General features: G+C 58.9%; 1 protein-coding gene across 1 annotated transcript in view; it reads left to right on the top strand.

Moving 5' to 3' along the window:
* The first annotated feature begins 9,865 nt into the window (after positions 1-9,865).
* The window catches only part of GNA11 (G protein subunit alpha 11), a 21,171-nt gene continuing 9,292 nt past the window's right edge, over positions 9,866-21,744 (top strand). The window contains exon 1 of the mRNA XM_040629629.1: positions 9,866-10,010. Within this exon, the coding sequence (XP_040485563.1) occupies positions 9,875-10,010 (136 nt within the window). The 5' untranslated portion in view covers positions 9,866-9,874. The remainder of the gene's footprint in view (positions 10,011-21,744) is intronic.

Below are 21,744 nucleotides of genomic sequence, written 5' to 3'. Positions count from 1 at the left end.
GAGTCCTGGGGTCGAGTCCCTCTGCCTGCCACTCCCCCTGCTTGTGCGTACTCTCTCTGACAAATAAATCAATAAATAAAATCTTAAAAAAAAGAGAAACAACAAGAAGGCAGAGTGTCCCCTTTCTCCACCTCAGCTGGGAACGTGCACGTGGGGCAGCTTGTGCTTTTAGCGGCTCTCCGCATGCCCGCAAATTACTGGAAAGTGCATGGAGTAGTGATTTTAGGGCTGCAAATACACGATAGTGAGTAGGCGAATTTGTGAGTACAGAATCTATGAAGAATGAGGACCGGCTGTGTATATATTCATTTCCATTGATACATCCTCCAGCTCCGTTCACCAACAGGGCCTTGGGAGAGACACCCCGGGCACAATGAGCACCATCCGTACCCAGTGTTGGCCTCTAAATACCACCTCCTACAAAAGGATCCGGGATTAGTTGTGTCTTTTTTTTTTTTTTAAGATTTTATTTATTCACTTATTAGAGAGAGAGTGAGAGGGGGAGGGATAGAGGGAGAGAGGGAGAATCCCAAGCAGTCTCCAAGCTTAGCACCGAGCCCGACGTGGGGCTCCATCTCACGACCCTGAGATCACAAGCTGAGCCCAAACCAAGAGGCGGAGGCTTAACCAACTGTACCACCCAGGCTCCCTAGCTTTTTTTTTTTTTTTTTTTTTTTTAAACTAAGTCTTGGGGCGCCTGGGTAGCGCAGTCGTTAAAGCGTCTGCCTTCGGCTCAGGGCCTGATCCCGGCGTACCGGGATCGAGTCCCACATCAGGCTCCTCCGCTGTGAGCCTGCTTCTTCCTCTCCCACTCCCCCTGCTGTGTTCCCTCTCTCTCTGGCTGTCTCTCTGTCACAGAAATAAATAAAATCTTTAAAAAAAAAAAAATAAATAAACTAAGTCTTGGCTCGGCTATTTGCCTGAGGTCTCAGTACAGCTGGAATTAGTAAATGCAAACCCTCAATCAGGCCTTCTTCCTCCCTCCCTTCCTCCCTCCCTTCCCTCCTTCCTTCCTATTTGGTATATTCTTGATGCTCCTCTGTGACCAGCCACATGGTGGGCAGATCCTGAGGCCTGGCCATTTGGAGAAGACAGAACGGGACACAGATGCTGGTAGCTCGAAGAGGCAGAAGAGGGGCCCTGAGGCTGGGGAAACCCCAGGGGAAGAATGAAGCAGTTGTCAGGAGGAGACTGGCAAAGATTACGCGGAGGTGTACGTTTAAGCTGGGGTTTTGAAGGGTAAATAGAAGTTCACCACTTCCAGCTATTGAGAAACCCCTCGTCTGAGGGAGACAGGGTCAGTCACAGATGCTCCCAACCCTGCAGGGTAGGGGCTGGAGCAGAGGGTGGGACTTGGAGGCGGGATCCTCAGGAGTGGGAGATGGGGTTCTGTGTGTAGGGGGTGGGTAGGGAAGGCTGCCTGGAGGAGAAGAGGTTGGGAAGGAGCTATTGGAAATTGGCCAAGCAGAGAGGGTGAGGAGGATGTCCTGGGCAGACCGTATAGCATATGCGAATGCTCAGGGTATGAGCATGCACGGGGCGTTTGTAGGGACTGCAGCAAGTTCAGTCTAATAGAGAGGAATGAGCTAGGAGGGGAGTTTCTGGGGGATGCTAGGATGGTAACGTTCTCAGGAGGCTGGTCATGCAGGGCTGAGGTGGAGGGAGGGTCTGAGGCTTAGAGAGTCTATGGGGAGGGGATGAAGTTTCTGCCAAGCGTTTGAGCTGAGGTTTTGAAGGATGAGTAGGAGTTTCCTAGTCCGGGCCCTTGAGCAGCCTCTGAACTAGGGAGGAAGTTTGCATGGAAGAATCCAGGACTGAGAAAGGCACCCAGATGGGGAGCCGGTAGGGGCGGGTGGGGCTCTGCTTGCAAGAGTCAGGAGACTCCTCCCTTCCCGCAGTGCCTCCTTCCTGATACTGGGGACACAAAGATGTCAAAGCTCTGTCTTTGTCCTCCAGGAATCCGCCTGAGAGTGGGCCTTGAAGTTTCCCTGGGAGGCGAATTGAGGGAGGAGGGGTCAGCATGAAGTGAATCCTGGGTCGACAGCTGTACCACTGACGTAATGAGAGTGACAATTATCATAATCATCATTATTATTATTACTATTATTATTATTGTAACAGAAACCAACACTTGCAGCCAGTTTACTGAGGACCAGGCCTTGTTTTAAGCATTTTGCACAAATTAAATCTCCTGAGATAGTTAACTGTTATATCCGTTTTACAAAAAAGGAAATGGAGAGAGATTGGGTCACTGTCTCAAGGTCATGACTCAAGGTCATGGAGCTGAGATGTGAGCCCAGAAATTGTGGGTGCAGAATCTGGGCGATCCCTGACCAGTCCACTTCCTGCCATTCCCAAGCCTCCTCCTGGTCCAGGCTCACCCTCGCCCGCCTGTACCGGTCCAGAGATGCCTCTGTACTGGTCCCACTCTCCACCGCTACCCAGTCCGTCCTCCCAGGATCAGCAGCCACCAGAGGGCGCCTGTGAGCACCCGAATCAGGTCCCTCCCTCCTCTGCCTGTGGCCCTCCAGGGGTCCCACCTCTCTGGGTAAAAGCCAAATCCTCCCGGAGGCCCCCAAGACCCTCAGGACCTGCCCCGTCCCCTCCCTCCCCTCCCCTCCTGCCTCTCTCCCCCTTGCTCACTGTGTTCCATCCACATGGCCCTCCTCACTGTTCCTCCAACACTCCAGGCCCAGTCCTGCCCCAGGACCTTGCACTGACTCTCTCTGCTACTGCAATGCTCTCCTTGTAGATATACTTGTGCCCTGCTCACTTCCTAGAGAACCCTTCCCTAATCCCTGTATCTAAAATTCCACTCTCTTTCTAAGTCCCCCGCTCTGCTTATTTTCTTCTCTTTAGCACGGACTCCTAACTTCAATATACAGTTGACTCTTGAACAACGAGGGGATTAAGAGAGCTGATCCCGCACACAGTAAAAAAATCTACACATAACTTTTGACTCCCCCAAAACCTACCCATCAATAGCCTACTGTTGATCCAAAGCCTTATTGATGATGTAAGCCACTGACATATTTTGTACGTTACATGTATTATTACTGTACTCTTACAATGAAGTCAGAGAAAGAAAATGTTGTTAAGAAAATCACACGCGGGAAGGACACCTGGCTGGCTCAGTCAGTGGAGTGTGTGACTCTTGATCTCGGGGTCATGAGTTTGAACCCCATGTTGGGTGTAGAGATTACTTTTCTTTTTTAAGATTTTATTTATTTATTTGAGATGGAGAGAGAAGGGGGAGGGGTAGAGGAGAAGCAGGCTCCCTGGGAGTCTGACGTGGGGCTCGATCCCAGGACCCTGAGATCATGGCCTGAGCCGAAGGCAGATGCTTCGCCGACTGAGCCACCCAGGTGCCCCAGAAAATACATTTATAGCACTGTATTTATCAGAAAAAATCGTGTGAAAGTGCCGTTCAAACGGGTGTATTTCAAGGATCGGCTGTATTTTAATTATTTATGTGTGTTATCTGTGCGACTCCACTTAGAAAGCCAGCTCTCCGAGGGCGAGGACTTGCGTCCCCAGCACCCAGATCACAGCGGATGCTCAAAGAATGTTTGTTGAATAACAACTGGCTCCATGATGTTTGTTCTGCCCGTTGTAATGGTAATCCTGAGCATTTATTGAGTGCCTTCTGTGTGCGAGGGTATGTGGGAGGTTTTCTTCTCATCGTTGATATATATATACACACACATGTATATTCTAAAGCTATAGTTTATATACCATAACATTCACCATTTTAAATAGTACGATTCAGTGGGTTTTGGTATATTTACTATGTTGTGCAACCATTACCACTAATTCCAGAACATTCTATCACCCAAAAAAGAAGCCCCGTCCCTGTCAGCCTTCCCCTCCCCAGCCCCCAGCTCCCACGAGCCCCCTTCCCCTCCATGGAGGAGCCTGTTCTGGACGTGTCACACACGTGGACTCACACACCGTGGGGCCTTCTGTGTCTGGTTCCCTCCCTGAGTGTCGTGGGCTCAGCGTCTGCCACAGGACAGCACGTGTGGGTGCCTTGCTCCTGCTTGCGGCCAAGGGACGTGCCCAGACGTGCCCATACACGTGCCCAGGGTATTTATAGACTCATCCTTTGATGGACACTTGGGGTGGTCCCAGCTTTTGGCTGTTTTGAATCACGTTGCTGTGAACACGCACGTACACAATTTTGTTTGTGCGACTGTTCTTGATTCTCTTGGGTAGATGCCTAGGACTGGAGTTGCTGGTGGGATGGTAATCCATTGTCCGTTTACCTTCTGAAGAACGACCAAATTGTTTCCCCAGAGACTTCACCATTTTCCATCCCCACCGGCAGGTGCACAGGGACTTGGTTTCTCCACGTCCTCATCAGCACTTGGCGCTGTCTTTTTTATTATAGCTCTCCTCGTGGGTGTGGAATGGTATCTCACTGTAGTTCTGATTTGCATTTCCCTGATAACTAATGATATTGGAGATCTTTTTTTTTTTTTTTTTGAATCACGCGAACCAGCATTTCCTGGGTGTCTACCGCAGTTCGAGTGTCTTTTCACGTGCTTATCGGCGAGTGGATGTTCTTATCATCACCCCCATGTTAAAAGAAGAAGGAGCAGAGGCTCAGAGAAGGACAGCCACTTCCTGAGTGTCCCACAGCCTGCAGGGATGAGAAGGACAGTCTGACTCTTACCCACTGACCACTTAAAGTGGGACTGCCCTGAGAATCCTTGTGCCCATCTTTTTATGGACAAATTTTTTTTTTAAGATTTTATTTATTCATTCGACAGAGATAGAGACAGCCAGCGAGAAAGGGAACACAAGCAGGGGAGTGGGAGAGGAAGAAGCAGGCTCCTAGCGGAGGAGCCTGATGTGGGGCTCGATCCCAGAACGCCGGGATCACGCCCTGAGCCGAAGGCAGACGCTTAACTGCTGTGCCACCCAGGCGCCCCTATAGACAAATTTTTTTACTTCTGTTGGTTAAACACCTAGGAATGAAATGGTTAGATCCCTTGGTAGGTGAATGGTTCACCTTCTTAGACCCCACCACGCCGTTTACCCTGGTGGCCCTACCACTTCTCATTCCCGCCAGCTGTCGGCGGGAGTCCAGTTGGCCCCTATTCTCGTCAGTACTTAGGATGGTCAGACTTTTTTGTCTTAGCCATTCTGGTAGGTGGCAGCTCACTGTGGTTTTAATTTGCTCTTTCCTAAGTACCCAGGGGCCCTCTGTACGTCTTTCTTTGTTAAAGAGTATAAACTCTTTACTCTTTATAAACTCTAAACAAACCCAGGCCTGGGGTTGGGTGCTGGGGACACAACACAGACCCAGAGCCCCTCAGTCTTCTGACGGCACCGTCTTTGAAAAAAAAGAAAGAAAGAAAGCAAACAAACCAATTGTCTCCATGATTACAGGTTGGGGACAGTACAGGGCCCGGCAGGGCAGGGATGCAAGGCTCCCCCAGACTCCTCCGACACTACGCATCCGTGTGATCCGGGTACTTTCTTTAACAGAAAATCAGCATGGAGCCCGGCACTTGGGTGCTGTGACACCTGTCGCCCAATCCTGGGGCTGGCGCTCTGACCCTGGGGGCCCCTGCAACCTGCCTGCCCTAGCCTGGGCCCCCTGACCTTTGCTCTGTGCCAGGAGATGGCCTGTTCCGCAGCCTCTGGACCCCTCATAAAATCGAACTCCTCAAGGCATGGGAGGCCAACTTCCAAGGACAGAGGAGGCCAGGAGGCCGCAGGGAGCCAGGAAGGCAGGGCCTCCCAGCCATCAAGGTGCGGCAGCCGCGGACTTTGTCTCCCTGGGCCCCTGGGTGGGGAAGACAAAGTCAGCGTTTAGCAACTGGCTGGGCCCCAGGGCTGGTTCGCCATCTCTCTGTGGACCTCAGTTTCCCTATCTTATCCATCAGAGCCTTCCTGGTGCCCGCCCAGCTCTCGGCCAGTGGTAGACACGCAGCAAATGGATGAGAAGGAGGAGACACCCCGTGGATCTGCTCCCTGCCGCTCCCCCCACTTCCGCCTCCTGGTGTCCAGGGCAGAGCGGGGGTGGCAAGGATGAATGAGCACACCGAACTTCCCTCCCTGCAGCTGCAGCCCCAACCCTGCCTGCTCCTGCCTCGGGGTCTTTGTGAACATGTAAGCATCTATTAAGCACCAACTGTGTACTTTACAAGTACCATTTCTTCGAACATTTCTTGTTTTCGCGGCTTTATTAAGGCTTTACTGACATGCAATGAGTTGCCCGTGTTTAAAATCCTCAACGAGTGAAGTTTTGTTCTATGTCTACCCCTGTGCAACCGCTGGCACGATCAAAATGGCGAAAAACACTTGCATCACCCCAGAAAGTTCCCTTGTGTCCCTGCCTGTCCCCACCTCCGTGCCTAGGCAACCAGAAACCTGCTTTTAGTCACTATAGATTTCTGTTGTTGGCATTTTCCAGAATTTTTTTTAATTTTAAGATTTTTATTTGCTTATTTATTTATTTATTTATTTGACAGAGAGAGAGCACAAGCAGGGGGAGCAGCGGAGGCAGAGGGAGAAGCAGGCTCCCCGCTGAGCAGGGAGCCCGATGCGGGACTCGATCCCAGGACCCCGGGATCATGACCTAAGCCGAAGGCAGACGCTTAACCAACTGAGTCACCCGGGCGCCCTGCATTTCCTGGAATTTTATATAAACGGAATCACACAGTATATCCACTTTTGTGTCTGGTTTTGACTCAACGGAAGGCACCCCAGTTTCGCTCACACTGTTGCGTGTTTTCTCCTTTTTCTGGCTGAATCATAGTTCGGTGTACGGGTGTCCACAATCGGTTGACCACTCACCTGTCCATGGACCTTTGTGTCACTTCCACTCTGGGGATGTTGTGAGAGAAGCGGCCATGAAGTTTTGTGGACAGGTCTTCGCGGACAAGAGTGTTCATTTCTCCAGGGTGCGTGTGTTAGTAATTTCTGCATAACAGGTCACCCCAAACCTTAGGCTTGACAACAAGAAACATTCATCCCCCCACATAATGTCTGAAGGTCAGGACTTTGAGAGTTCTTAGCCGGGTGGTTCTGGCTCATGAAATGACAGTCACACTGTCAGCCAGGGGTGGCTTCTTCTGAAAGTCCCCCTCACTGGGGCCGGGGGGAGCCTACACCCTACCCGGCGTGGCCTCTTCTGCAGACAGCATGAGCGCCAGAGGGAGCCCAAGATGGAATCCAGACATACTTTTAAAAAATATTTTATTTATTTATTTGTGCGCGCGAGAGTGTGTGCGAGCAGGGGGAGAGGCAGAGGGACAAGCAGAGTCCCCACTGAGCAGGGAGCCTGACACGGGGCTCGAGCCCAGGACCCTGAGATCACGACCTGAGCTGAAGGTAGACGCTTTGGGAACTGAGCCACCCAGGCGCTCCTAGAACCCAGGAATATTTGATCACCCCATCGTTGAAGTGACTTCTCCCATATTCTCTGTATCAGGAGTAAATGACTGCATGGGATCCACATCCTAGCTGGGGGGTGGCCGTGAATACCAGGAAGCAGGTCTCTCTGGGGTCATTCTAGAGGTTATCTACCTCCATCCCTCAGTATTTCTATACTGAAGCAAACATGAAGCTTCTACTCCATACTTCTCAAAAATCACCTCCTGAGCTAGTTGCCACAGCTCTCTGAAAAAAGAGCTGATACTATGCCCCGTTTGCAGAGGGGGAAATGGGCCCGGGGAAGGCGGGCTGCCCGCCTACAGACAGCACCAGACTAAGCATAGCGAGGAGGGGTCCGTCCCGAGGGTTAGGCCCTGCATGAGGAGGCGGCCAAGAGCAGCAAGGGACGGGAGCACAGAAGGGAGGAGACCACAGTGATTTCTTCCTCTCCAGAGAAAGAGCAGAAGCGTGCAAGACGGCTGGGTGCCTTTGCTGGTTTCATGAACATTTATGGAGCACCTACTATTTGCCAGGTGCTGTGTTAGTGCTGGGGACACCACAGAGAGCGCGATGGACAAAGTTCCCTGCACACGTGGGACTTGCACAACGGGTGAGGTAGTTCTGCTTGTCCCCATCCATCTAGCACCTGGAGCACGGGAGTGTCACGGCAGCGGGGAAGAGGACCCCCTTGTGACTGAGACCCCCCGCAGGCACTGCACGGTCTGCTGGTGGCTAGGGACGGCCCACAATACGTGGAGCTTCTATGTGTGGGGGGAGCCCCATGGCCCCCCCCCCGCCCTGGCTGTGTGTCCAGCGAGGTGCAGATGGGAGCCCCGGAGATGAGACCTTCAGGGAGCGAATCTTCCCACACACCCTCTCAACTAATAAATGGAGACTTTGACCCTCCCCTCACCTCCTATCTCAAGATAGGCAAGAACAGCATGTCAAGGTGCAGCTCGGAAGGTGTGTGATGGGATCTGGGCACGGACTGGTGGGGAGAGGAGGTTGGGGGGGGTCCCACTGGGTCGGGGCTGGGAGAGGTGCCATAGCGGAGAACCGTGCCTAGTGGAACCTCAGCTTCCTTGTCTGTAAAATGGGTTTGCTGCTCTAGGAACACTTCAGGCTCTTTTATTCTTTCTCCATCATTCAAAACACATTGATTAAGCACCCCCTCTGTGTTTGAACCTTGTTCTAGGTCTCTTTCTGTACGAGGCCAGATGGTAAATAGTGTAGGGCTGTCGAAACGACAGGACTGGGCGGGTGCAGGGTGAAAACAGCCAGGCTCCATATGTAAAAGGAAGGGCTGGGCTACGTTCCAATACAATCAACCGGGTGCTAGGGTTGGTTTAAAGGGCGCAAAGCAGGTGTCACATTAATGCTGGCTCCCAGCCTGGAATACAGCAGGCGCTGCACTAATGCCTGGTCCGTGCATGGTTTACAGTAGGCGCTCCAAAATGCTTTTGCCCTGTCTGGTATAGAGCAGGTATTAGATGAATGCTGGGTCCGTGCCTAGTTGGAAAGTAGGTGCTGCTCTAACGCTTGGGCCACAACTGGTATACAGCAGGTGCCGCATTAATACCCGCTCCATACGCATATGGAGCATATACCCTGGCACACACCCTGCTGTGTCCTGGCAGATAGCAGGCACCGCGTGAACGCTTTGTACGTGGCCGGCATATAACCCGGTCCGTGCCTGGTTTATAGCAGGCATTCCGTTAATGCTCGTTTCCTGCTTGGCGTATCACAGGCACTGCGTTACTGCTGGACTCCGGCCCGGTATACAGGAGGCGTTCCCTTAATGCTTAACGGAGGAGAGGAAGGTTCGTTTCCGGCCTGGCAATGCCAGGGCGCCTCCCGGGAGACCGTGAGGGCTGATGCCCCAGTGTCCGTCGGAGCGCCGAGGTCCCTCAGTCCCGCGACTGCAGCGGCGGGGTCCACACCTCTCGCCCCCAAGCCGAGCGACCCGAGCCGGGCCGAGCGGAGCCGAGCACAGACGAGCCGGCCTACCGAGTCCGCCACATTCCCACAATCCCGGGCGGCCCCGCCCGGCTCCCGGCTGCGCGTCCCCCTTCCCACGTCGGCGCAACCTAACCCGCGGGCGCGCCCGCCGCGCCGCGCCCCGCCCCGCCCGCGCGTCACCCCGCCCAGCGCAGCCGCTAGTCCCGCCCCCGCAGCGGGCGCGCGGGCCGCCGCCCCCTCCCATTGGCCGCGCCGCCCGCCCGTCGGCGCTGTCCCGGCGCGGGTTAGGTTGTGCACCGCTGTCGCTTGGTCGCGGCGGCTGCGGTTGGCGGCGGCGGCGGCGGGCGGGCGCGGGGCGGCTGGGCGGGAGTGCGGCCGAGCGGGGACCGGCGCTCGCAGGCGGCCGAGGTGGACCGGCCGGCCGGGGCCGAACGCCGAGGGCCAGGCGGGCGCGGCCGGGCGGCTCCGCCGGGCCGGGCCGGGGGGCGGCGGCGGCGGGGGCGGCCGGCGGGCGGCCGGGGCCGGGACGATGACTCTGGAGTCCATGATGGCGTGCTGCCTCAGCGATGAGGTGAAGGAGTCCAAGCGGATCAACGCCGAGATCGAGAAGCAGCTGCGGCGGGACAAGCGCGACGCCCGGCGCGAGCTGAAGCTGCTGCTGCTCGGTGAGTGGGGCCGGGCCTGCTGGGGTCCCGCGGGCCAGCAGCGGGTGTCGGCGCGGGCCGGGTGGGGCCGACCCTGCCTTGCTGCCCGCGGCCCGTGCCGATCCCTGCCCTTGCTGTCCGCAGCACGCCCCAGGCTCCTGCGGGGCGGGCCCCCGCCTGTGCTGCCCACCGCCAGTCACAGCCCCTGGGGGGGTGGTCAGCCTTGCTTGTGCGGTCCAGATCAGGCCCTAGGTTCCTCCAGGGTCAGCCGTGCCTGCGCTGGCCATATGGGGCTTCCGGGGTTCTCCAGGGTCAGCCCCTGCTTCTGCTGTGCACATCAGGTGTTCAGGTCATTGTGCGGTCAGCTCTGCCTTTCTTGTCCAGATCAGGCCCGCGGCTCCTTCAGGGGCAGCCCCTGCCTCTACTGTCCGGGGTGGGGGGGGCGCCCCAGAATCCTGGAGGGTCGGCCCTGTGCCACTTCTCAGCCGGGGAGCCCCTTGCCCATACAGGGCTGGCCTTTTGTCTCTGCCCTGCCGGCTGTACCCCCCTCCCTGCCCCAGCATCTGTCCAGGGCCAGACCTCTGGGTTGCAGTCCACAAGCTGTGCCCCTCACCTCCCTAGATCTTGTCTTGGTGCTTCCCAGCAGGTGGAGCCCTGTTCCTGCATGCAGGGTCTGTCCCCCTTTAGCACCCCATTCCCTCTGTGGGAAAACTGTTTCCCTCCCGAATGGGGTAGACAGACACCTCTTGCGGGAGAAGACAGCCTTTCCTTCCGTCCGGGTTCCTGTTTTAGGCGGAGGCCAGGGCGGGGGGGCCCCTGCAGGAGCCTTCGAGGGTCCTCAGAGCTGGCCAGCTCACCACCCTTCCCCAAACCCTTTCCTTCCATCTTGGTGGGAGCCGCTCTCCCGGGTCCTCCCTCTCCTGGAGAAGATTCCTGTCCTAGTCGCCAGGGTCCGGGTCTCCATCTCCCCAGGGCACACCTGTTGTAGGGAGCACGTTGGCCCAGCTGTTGGCAAAGTGCTGTCACCCAGAGGAGGGCTGTTGAAGGACTCTACCGCCAGAGGCAGGAAGGTCGTTTACAAAACAGAAACCCTTGCCCTGCCCTTCTCCAGAGCTCTGCTTCATTCCCGCACTGCAGGGAAGGTTGGAAATGCTTACACGCCCTCAGAGGTAGCTTGGATGGGCCCAGGGTGGGAGGAGGCGCTGTCACAGAGGGGTGCGCTGGAAGGGTGGCGGAGGGCTTGGAGGAGCGGAGTGTGCAGGTGAACGAGCTGTGTTGGTGGCCCTGTGGGAGGCCGCAGGTCTTGGCGGGAATGCATTGCTTCTCTTGCCCGCAGTGGCCCTGCTGGGCCCTCCGTTTGATGAAATACCTTCCCTATTTTTGTTTTGGTTTTTGTTTTTTTTTACAGATGTGTTCCAATTTACTTAAACTCTATAAAATAGGCCAACTTTGCAGAGAAGACAGGCAGAGAGTAAGCTTCAGGTTTGGAGGAGACTTGTAGTGGGCTCTGGGGGCTCTGGGGGGACAACGTGGCACGGGCTGGTTTTGCAGTGTGACGCAGACTTTATTACGGGAGGGGGACTTTAGAAGTTATTGGCATGTTAACAATATTGCCAGATGGTCTTGGCCTGGGGGCTGCATGAGCCTCCAGGTGCCCCCGCCACTCATCCTGAGCACCCAAGGTTTGGACTGACCTGCGGTTCAGAGAGGCAGGTCAGCAGGTCACGCTTTTGCGGCCTTGGTGTGGGTCTCCAGTCTCCCTGGATTGGGAGACCCAGCAGGGCCACCTGCCCAGAGTGTCTGGTGCCTGCCTGTGGGTGGGGGTGCCAACAGCACAGTGCTTGTCTACGGTCCCACACCACCGCCGCTGCCCTGTGACCCTAGAGAGACACCCAGCCTTCCCCCTGCCGGCCTGCACTATGGGGAATCATGGACCGTTTCAGGGGGTTGTTCAGTTCTAGGTGTGGGGGGCAGAGAGGAAAATGAGGAAGAAGTGAGCTTGCAGGTCCAAAGTGGAGTTCCGTGGCAGGAAGACAGCTGTGAATGCTGGTGGGGGTTTGGGCCCCATGCTGGGGTGGGAGCTGAGCAGCATCCCTGGCCCGACCCCCTGGATGCCAGGAGCACCCCCAGTATGACATCCAAAGACACCCCCAGACACTGCCTGGTGTGCCCTGGAGACAGAATCGCCCCCCCTCCGGTGCCCCGTGGTAGTGCGCGGTATCAAATGTGTGTCGTAGAGCTGGGGTGTAGTCAGCGTCCATGCCTTGTCAGATGCTTCGTGAATGCTTACGAAGTGGGTACTTTGTGCGTGCAAAGCCGTGTGCGTGTGTGCATGCAGCACGCACCGCGCGTGAGTGTGAAGAAGGCAGGCGTTCAGCTCTGGGTGCTGCTGTTCCAGGCCGAGGTCTTGTTCACATTTTCGGGAGCGGGAGCAGAGGGCACGGCCGTGCAGCAAATATGCCCTGCCGGCTCCGGGATCTGTAGTCCTGAGGGCTCACCGTCATTCTCCCATTTTATGGATGAGAACCCTGAGGTCGGGGGCGGGGGGGGGGGCTGCAAAGCCATTTAGGAGCTCTTGGGGCGGGGTCCCAGGCAGGCCCGGATGGCTTCTGCCTCCCGGGACCTCTACTGGGCAAGTCCTTTTGTCGTGTTTCTGTCACTTGGTAGAAAACCCCCGAGGAGGCCCCTTGTCTGTTCCTTAGGGCAGGTTTCCTGTTTGAGAACTGAGGTCTTCCATGGGAACCTTGGTTACTGGAGGTGCAGCGTGCTGGCCCGGCAGAGCCACCGCGGCTCTGGGATTTCTAAATAAAGCAGGGCGGTCAGTTCCACAGGCTTCCTGTCGGCTGCGCCGGCCCCCAAAGGGCAGTGAAAAGGCCCGGAATCTGGCATGGGGTGTGGCGGCCCTGGTGGGAAGGGCGCGCCTCCCAGTGCTTTGAGGCACGGAGTGGAGCTTGGCCACTGGCTCCTGGCGGAGTTGTCAGGCTGCATCCCCTGCCGCCTGGGAGAGCAGGAAGCACCCTTGGGGAGCCTCTTGTGCACCCCTGGGTTACCGCAGGGCTGTGGTAGGACTGTGACTTACCCCAGGATTTGCCTTATGCCCCTTCAATTTAAATTAAATTTTTTTTGCCCGAACGGCCCGCTTTCTTTGGGCACAGTGCCTGGAAGAGCTATAGGAGGCCAGAATTGCTCTGAGACCGCCCCATGCCTCAGTTTCCCTGCATGGACCCAGAGGACGCCAGTGCCCGGGCACGGCTCTCTCTCCCCCTCACCGTGGGGCCTGATGGAGGTCAGCTAGCGTGGGGCCCTCCGAGCTCAGCCTCCAGGTGTGTCCTGGCGCCGGGGCTGCGAGGCCAGCCTCTGAACTCGCGTTCGCACAGATGACCGCAGTGCGTCCCGGCTCTGCTCCCTCCCTGCGTGCCCTGGACACTGGTGGGCTGGTGGCTGCGGTGGGACGTGAGGAAGTGTTCTGTCTTAGATATTAAACCACAGAAGGTTTCGCTTTCGTGTTTTTGTGATGGAGCCCTGCTCTGTGCAGCGCTGGGAGCGCGCGGCGGCAGGCATCGCTGCCGGTGGCCCTGGGTGTTTGGAGCGGCGTGCGGCGAAGCCAGGCGGAGCTTCCAGGGGAGCTTCCAGGAGAACTCGGGGAGGAGGGGTGAGGGGCGTGTTTGTCCCTCTCTGTCCCAGATGGCGCTGGGTGCAAAGTTCAGCCCCGAGTGGGTGGGGTGGACAGAGCCGGACAGCAGTCGGGCAGCCGTCGGGAGGAGCAGTCGGTCTCTGCTGCCCTCCCTGCTGCTGCCGTCCCGGCGGGCAGCGGGGCCTGTTAACTGAGGACAGCCAGCCCCAGTGGCTGGCTTGCCTGGGGCCCACGACAGCTGGGGAGATGAGGGGCACTCCCCAGGCCGGGAAGCGCGGGCATGCAGGCTCCTCTGGGGGCGGGCCGCGGGCCGCTCACAGAACCGGGATCCCAGCCCTCAGGCTTGCCGGTTTGGGGAGTTTGTGTGCCCGCTCGGAGGCGTTTATGGTACCTGTGCTTGGGGGCCTCTGTCGTCCTGGGCGGCCACCGGCTCTGTGCTCTGGAGCACATCTGGCTAGTCGTCGTCCCGTGTTGCGGCCACTCGCCCGCCGTGCAGTCTCCTGCTTGTTCCCGCTCAGGTCCCCCAGGGAAGTGGGGTGAGAGTGACTTGGCACCGTCGCTGCCCCAACTTCGGGTGGCCACAGCCCGTCTGGACACTTGACCCCTGCTCGGGCACTCTCGCCACCTAGCGTGTGGCACTCTGCTCTGATGTGAGCAGACAGGGACTCCGGGGGACGACAGCTCACAGTGGCCTTCCTCGCGAGGCCCTCCTGCAAGTGGGCATGGGGGGCTGACTTTGAGGGCTCCCCGTGGAGCCAGCTGGGAACTGGGGGTCACTCGCTCTGGAGCGAGGCCATGTCTCCCATCCTTGCTTCCTCGTCCGTCCTGAGGGGTGGCGGCCCTGGGCCCGAAGCATGGTCATAGGGTTAAGTGTGATGAACCCACGGAGGCCCGTGGTGCACGGCGGGCGTTCAGCGGGCAGAGGGAGCCGTTTTGTCCTGTCACTGCTTATGACAGTCCCTTGTGAAAGCCGCTGCGACAGCCCTGGGAGGTGCACGTCCCCACGAGGACCGAACCAGAAAGTGCTGGAGTGGGGTTTCTGTTCCTGTCTGACTCCCGGGACACGGAGATAATCACGGCGACCTTCTAGGATGATTGCGAGGGTCAGATGGGGCGGGGGCACCACCAGGATCGTCTGTGTCCGACTGCACTGTCCACCCTGGTTGGCAGTCCCCTCCGCTCCTGAGCAGGGCGTCCTGTCTTGAGCTTAGTCCTCAGAGATGAGGGAGTCTTGACGCCTTTTCTCGCCGTTTCTGGTTGCTCGCAGCTGGGTGGTGCTGTGTGCAGTGGGCACGGTGTGAACACCCCGGCGTGTCCGGTAGGCACTGCCCTCGCGCCGGCTTGCCTCGGGGCCATGGTCGGGGCTTGCCGGGAGCTGCCGGGTCAGGCTGCTCACGGAGGCCTTCAGGGCAAGAGTGTCAGCGGGAGGCAGGCGGGGCTCCTGAAGGCCTCTCCAGCTCTGCGGTCTTGCCATCCGTCCCCTCACCTGTGCCTCCGTGGAGCGTCAGTGAGCTGTGGGGGCGGGCTCTGTTCCCAGTCCCCAGCCGGGGTGGATGGGGGGCTGGGCCCGACCGGGGGCTCACAGTGTCCTGACTGTCAGTACCCCAGGAAGGGCTACAGTAAGACTCAGCTTACTGGGGACCAGAGTGGGGGCTCAGAAGACACGTGTTGAATGAAGGACACCCACCGAAATCAGCAGAGACAACCAGTCCCACCTTTGGGCCTCGGGGTACAGTAGGCATCCTGGCCCAGCTGAGGGGTGCCTAGGATCTGTACCGAGAGGCCCCGCTGGCTTGGCCAGAGTGTCCAGCTCCCCTCCCTTCTCCGTGCGGGTACCCACGGGTGCCTTTGCTCTCTCTGGGGGCCCTGCCACTGACGGAGGAGCACCCCACTCACGCACCGAGGCCTGCTGGCCCCGTCGGTTGTCGCTGGCTGTGAGACATCAGTGAAGCCACTGACCCTCTCTGGGTCTCAGTTCTCACACCTCAAAGGTGTCACCAAATGAACGAGTGAATAGAGGCGTGTGAAGGGAGAGGAGCGTGTAACCTCCGTCCTCAGCTGCTTGAGCCTTTTCCATTTTCTCTGTCCCCTTGGGTAGAGGTCAGTGTCCCATCTGTGATCTCAGACCTTTCCACACAGCTCGAGGTCCCTGTTGGGTTTCTGGGAGTCCCAGGTCCCAGGGGTTCTCTCATCTGTCTCCCTGTGGTCCTGGCGGTTCCTCACTTCACTGCCCATACCCCGTAGTCATGGGCAGCTTGGCTGCCTGCCCCTGGGGTCCAGGATTCAGTGGCCTACCTTGAGTCTCAGGGAGATGAGGACCAGCCCCATCCTCCCTGCCCTGGAGGCCTCGGCCCTTCGAGTCTGGAGTCCCTTCCCTGCTCACCTGGAGCTGGGGCTCAGACTTCTTTCTCCCTGGCCCCCCCTCCTAGATCTCAGCCCCTTGGGACAGTGAGTTCTCTTCCCACTCGGGTTTCTGCTTTCCTCCTTCTTCTTCAGCTAGTTTGCTGGGCATAGGTCAGACTCGGCCCTCCTGAGGGTGACGTGTCAGCGTGCGCCCAGAGGGCATCCACAGGCTCCCAGCTCATGCCGTGCCCCATCTGACCCCATGGGCTCCCCGTTCTTGGAGTAGCTACCCATTGAGTCCCCTACCCAGCACAGGGAAGCGGAGGACCCATGGGGGATGCTTGACGGAGCCAGCCTGTTGGATTGGGGCCGAGTTCATTCTCTTCATTCATAAAACACTCGTGCGGTGTCTTCTGTAAGGCACCCTTGCCTACGGGGCCAGGGGCAGGGGGCTGCGAGCAGAGCCCCAGCCCAGTGTGCAGACACACAGGGAAGAGCAGACCTCACAGGGGAGTGGCTGGGGTGGTGTCCTCTGGAGAAAGAACAGATAGGCCATCGGGGTGCTGGGGGTACTTCTTGGAAGCCGTGAACTTGAGTTTCTATGCAGGAGGCCTCACTTGTGCTGGGGGGTGGGTGCCTGCTTGGTGGCTTACATTTAATGGTGGCACGGGGGCCCATGGATGTCTCCTTGAAACGACAAGCAGCAGGCACATTAGGGGAGCCCACAGCCGGGACCTGGAGCTGCACGGTTCCTTCTGGGGAGGTGCTGTGATTTCATTGCTTGTCCTGATGCTTGAGTCCCCCCACCACAGGGACCCTCCTGTCACCCTTCTCTCCATGCCCCCCCCACCCCTGGCACCCAGCAGTGTGTCCTCCGTGCCATCATGTCAGTGGCACCGTGCCGTGTGGGACGTGGAGTGCAGTTTCCCACGTGGCAGAGTCCCCCAGACCCCGTCCGGCTGTCGCATGTGTCCATGGGGGCTCCTTTTCGGTGGTGAGTAGCACTCCGCCGTACGGCTGGGCCATTGTGACCATCTGCCTGGACCTGAAGGACATCTGGGCCGATGCCACTTCTCGGGCTCCGGGAACGCTGCTCCGGAAGTTACGCGCGGGTGTTGGAGTGGACGTTGGTGTCTGCTGCAGCGAGTGACTTGGGAGCTCGTGGGTCCAGGGCAGCTGCAGCGGCGTGGTTGGGGGCGAGGCGGGTGCTGTCAACAGCTCAAGGGCACAGAGTGAGGCTCAGTCTTGGGAGTGTCACACACTTTGGCTTGAGGTGGAGCCTCGATTTTCTCTGTGCTGGGCAGCCACTGAAGGTTTTTGAGCCAGAAGGGCACATGTGACCAGATCTGGAGCCTGACTGAGGGTTGGGCAGGTTGAGCCGGAGGCTGGAGACTGAGGGCCAAGACCCCGGGCGGGTTAGCAGGAGAGAGCCCTGAGGGAGGCAAAGAGTGCAGGGCTGACCAGGACCTGGGGCGTCGGCCAGGGCACAGGGGCCGGGGGAGCAGCTGGTGGCAGAGGGGCCCAGCCATGAGGTCCAGGCAGGCCTTGCCCCCGAGACACTTCTGGGCAGGTGGACATTGGGTCAAGTGCTTGGCGGTTCTGGGGCCAGGGATCGTGCAACAGGCCCGAGTCCCAGCTCGCAGGCGACAGATAGGGCAGTGGCTCAGTTGGCCCAGGAAACAGGGCATCTGGAAAACTAACCTGGGTTGCTCTGGCTAGCTCAGCCTTGCCCTGAGCCCGGTCCCTCTGCCTCCATCCTTCCCTCCCTCCCAGTCGTGGTGGCCCAGTGCCTCACGGGCAGTGGGCCTGGCCTGTGCCGGGGCAGAGGGCCCTGCTGGCGCCTGCCCACCGCGCCGCTGCACCTGGCCTTGCGGGCTCCCTGCTCACTTGACGTTGGCCCGGAGCATACACGACGTTGGACATGCACTGCTTTCCTCCGAGGGCCTCACCTCCCTGCACCCACCACCTTCACACCTCCTTTCTCTGTCCTTCCTGGCGAAGTGGTGGCTGCCCCGGGCCGGGTCAGTGATCGCCCCGCTTCCCAGGCGGACCAAGACAGTGTGCTGTGGTGTTCCCTCTAGCTTCCTTTTCCTCTCGGCTTTGTTGACATTTGATTGACATTAATACCGTGTAAGTTTCAGGGGTACGACCTGATGATTTGATACATGTATACACCATGAAATGATTGCCACAATTAGGTCAGTTAGCACATCCGTCACCTCACGTTGTCATGCCTTCTTTCTGTGCGTTTTGGTTCTTCTGGAGGTCGGCCGTGGCCGTGGTTTTGCTGTGGCTAGTGTGCCGTGTGGGAGCGTTTGCAGACTAGACAGCGGGGTTTGGTAGGGACCCGTGTGACCTTAGCCGCTCCCCTTGTCCAGGACCCCCTGACATCTCCAGGGGCTGATCCCGCATTTCAGGCTTCGGTTTTAAAAGGGGAGTGCCCTGGACACCCCCTGTTCTCCCTTGGCCCGGCTTCTTGCCAAATGTGAGTGTGCTCTCTGGCACAGCATTGAGGGCCCCTTCACAGACATGCCCCCCACACCTCCCATCCCCTCCTGGGGCCCACAGCAGGGTGTTGCTGACTGACACAGCTGCCTGTACGTGTGTGGGAGGGTGTGCACACATGTATGAGCTTGTGTTTGCACGTGTGCATGTGTGGGTGTGCACGTGAGCATGCATGTGTGTGTATGTGAGCATACGTGTGCACGTGAGCATGTGTGTGCATGTATGTGTGTACTCGGGCGTGCATGTGGGTGTGTATGCATGTGAGTGTGTACACGCGAGCATGTGTGTGCGTGTGCATGTATGTATGCACGTGTGGGCGTGCCTGTGATCATGCATGTGCGTGTGAACGTGTGCACACGCATGTGTGCATTGCGTGGGGGCGTGCACGCTAGCAGGTATGTGCGTGTGTGTGCGCGCGCACGTGTGGGCGTGTGAGTGACCCCTCAGCAGGTCTGTGCTGCCTCTGGAGTGCTCCAGTGGGGGCTGATTCTCTCTTTTGCCTTCATTTTTACATTTTTAGAAAAGGTTTATTTATTTGAGAGTGAGAGCACACGCACGCACACTCGAGCACTTGAGGGCAGAGGAAAAGGGAGACAGAATCCCATGCTGACTCTGCACTGAGCACGGAGCCCGACACAGGGCTCAGTCCCCCAACCCCGAGGTCACGACCTGAGCTAAAACCGAGAGTCGAACTTAACTGTCTGCGCCAGCCGGGCGCTCCTGAGTCCGTTTCTGAAAAGCCGGCGTGAGGCCGGTCCCTTTCGCACCTGGCGTGCTCGCCGTCTCAGACTCTTCGGTGGCTCTCCCCCACACCCGGTGGCAGAGCTGTGGCCTGCTTTTCCCAGGTGGTAGTCCCTGCGTGTGCCGCAGTGGCCTCAGCGTGGGACTTGCCCCGTCTCCCCCTCGGGCTGGGGTGGGGGCTGCATCTCAGGGTTTGGCTCTCAGGTGTGCACTCTTCAGCTGCCTGTGAGGGACTCTTCCAGACGGACCGGCAGGGCAGTTTGCCCTCTGTAAACACGTTTTGTCAGAAACAGGGGTTCTCACTCAGGGCCCCCTGCCTCCCAGAGGCCCCAGGGCGGTATCTGGGGACGTCTGTGGTTGTCGCACTGGTGGTGCTCCTGGTGTCCTGGGCTGGGACGTCCCCCCTCCCCAAAGAATGACTGTGCCTGGTGTCCGCAGCGCCGAGGGGGACAGACCCGGGTCAAGAGGAAACCGCATTAGAGATCACGTTCCTAGCGTGCATGCCCCCGCCCTGCAGCGCGTGGTGAGGGAGCAGCGTGGATCCCTCTGGGGATACTGTGGCCATGGGCATGCCCCTCCCACTCCTTCCTGCCCCTGGAACTCTCGGGGAGTGTTGGCCGGAGTGAACAGGTGGCCTCGTGTCACTTTTATAGCAGAGGTGAGTTGTTTGAGATAGGACGGACGGGGGATGGCGTGAAGGTAATTACCTTTCTTGATGATGGACCCAGAGTCATTTTATTTATTCCGGGAGGGATCCGAGGCAGTTGGTAGAAGTACCAGAAAGGTGCGGGCACTGTAGCCAAGGCTTCTGTGGCTTGGGTCTCCCCGAGTGTGCTCAGTGACTCGGATGCTGGCCGAGGGCCTCCAGGCTGCAGGACGGTGTGGACACGTGAGGAGGCCCCGGTCTGTGGAGGAGGCCAGCAGCAGACGCCTGCAGAGGGGCTCCCGCTCGGGCCGCAGTCACAGTTCTGGGGGCAGGGGGTTGAATGAGGCCGCGCCCCGGGTGTGTGAGCGGGCGGCATCTGCATAGGGGACCCCGCTCAGGCCAGTGCGTGGACGTGGGCAGACTCGGTGCTGACTCAGAGACAGAGGGGTGGAAAGAAGCCTAGAGCCTAGAGCAGCAGGTGGAGCGAGGTGGGGGGTTTCTGAGCCCCCCGGGAGGAGGCGCTGGGCCTTCAGCCTGCGAGCGAGGGCTCATCCGGCAGCCGTTGGAGGCAGTGCGCTCTTAGACGTGGGCAGTTCTCGTGCTGGGTGGTCACAGCACTCCACAGCTTAGCCTCATGCGACGGACGCTCGCGCTCTGAGGGTCAGGAGTCTGAGCGGTCCGGGCTCCGGCTTCCCCAGGAGGTTGCAGAGCACGTGTCTGCTGCGGCTGGAGGAGCCACTTCCTGCCGGGCCCTCTCCCCAGAGCTGCCCGCGCGTCCTTGCGGCTTGGCGGCTGTCCCCGCCCCCGGCGGTGCCAGACAGTGTGGAGCGAGCTGCTGGTGTTGGAAGTGACACCCCCGGTCCAGCCTGCGCTTGCTGCAAGGGGGTCCGTCTTCCCACTTCGGAGGGGACGCGGCCGAGGTTTGTGGGCATGAAGCACCCTACAGTTGCCGTCACTGTGTGTGGGGTGAGCCTGCTGAGGGGACAGGCTCGCCGCTTGGCCCCTGGACCGGGGTGGGGAGAGGCCGGCGCAGGAGGGCACCCTGGGCGGGGTGGTGCCGGGGCTGGAGCTGGAGCGGAGCAGACGGCTGCTCACCCTCTCCTGCGGAGCTGGGATGAGGGCGTGGTGGCCCTGTGGCCCCTCTCCGGATGGCTTTCCCGCTGACTTGCTGATCCTTCTGATCCCTTGCGACCGAGGTAGGGGCAGCATGCTGCCTGGAAGAGCCTGGTGAGCCCCGCATCCCCTCACGCCTGCGCAAGGGATGGGAGACAGGATGGTCTGATGTGTGCGCCAGGGCAGTGGGCGGGGTGAAGGGAGCAGACGCCTGGTCGGGGGGGGGGAGGGGAGCTGGGTTCCTGTGTGTGGGTGTGGGCCACGGGGCTCGGACTCGTCCAGGTGCCGTGGTCACTCTGTGAGCTCAGAGTGCTCAGCAGGCTGCATGATGCCAGGTGGGTTTATGAGTTCACGGCTAAGGGGGAAGGAGCTTTTGGGGACCATTGTGGGGATGGATTCCGTCCTTAGGCTGCCCTGGCTTCTGTGCAGATACTAAACTCTCGCCCCCAAGTAAGGTTGACGCTGGTGGGGCCCCTGGAAGGGGAGCGTGGTTGGGGGTCCATGACGATGTTGTCAAATTGGACTTGTCCACGGTGGGTGTGGGCAGGTCCTAAGGCCTGGCGCTGTGGGGGGCGCGCCGAGAGCGGCCCAGAGGGGCAGTAGCCGGTCAGCCCGACGGGTCAGGGAGGCCGCGGCGCCTGGCGGAGACACACGGCCCTGTGCCTCGCTGCAGCCTCTGGGGTATGGAGCGCGTGCCGTGACCAGGCGGGACGTGTGGGGCACCCGCCGGCTTCACACCTCGGTGCCAGGTGCCCGGCAGACGCCCCCCCCCC

This window comes from Ursus maritimus, unplaced genomic scaffold (assembly GCF_017311325.1).
Source record: "Ursus maritimus isolate PB19 unplaced genomic scaffold, ASM1731132v1 scaffold_14, whole genome shotgun sequence".
Classification (NCBI taxonomy): Eukaryota; Metazoa; Chordata; class Mammalia; order Carnivora; family Ursidae; genus Ursus; species Ursus maritimus.
Note: the sequence above shows the minus strand (reverse complement) of the source record. Positions and strands in the feature narration are given on the sequence as shown.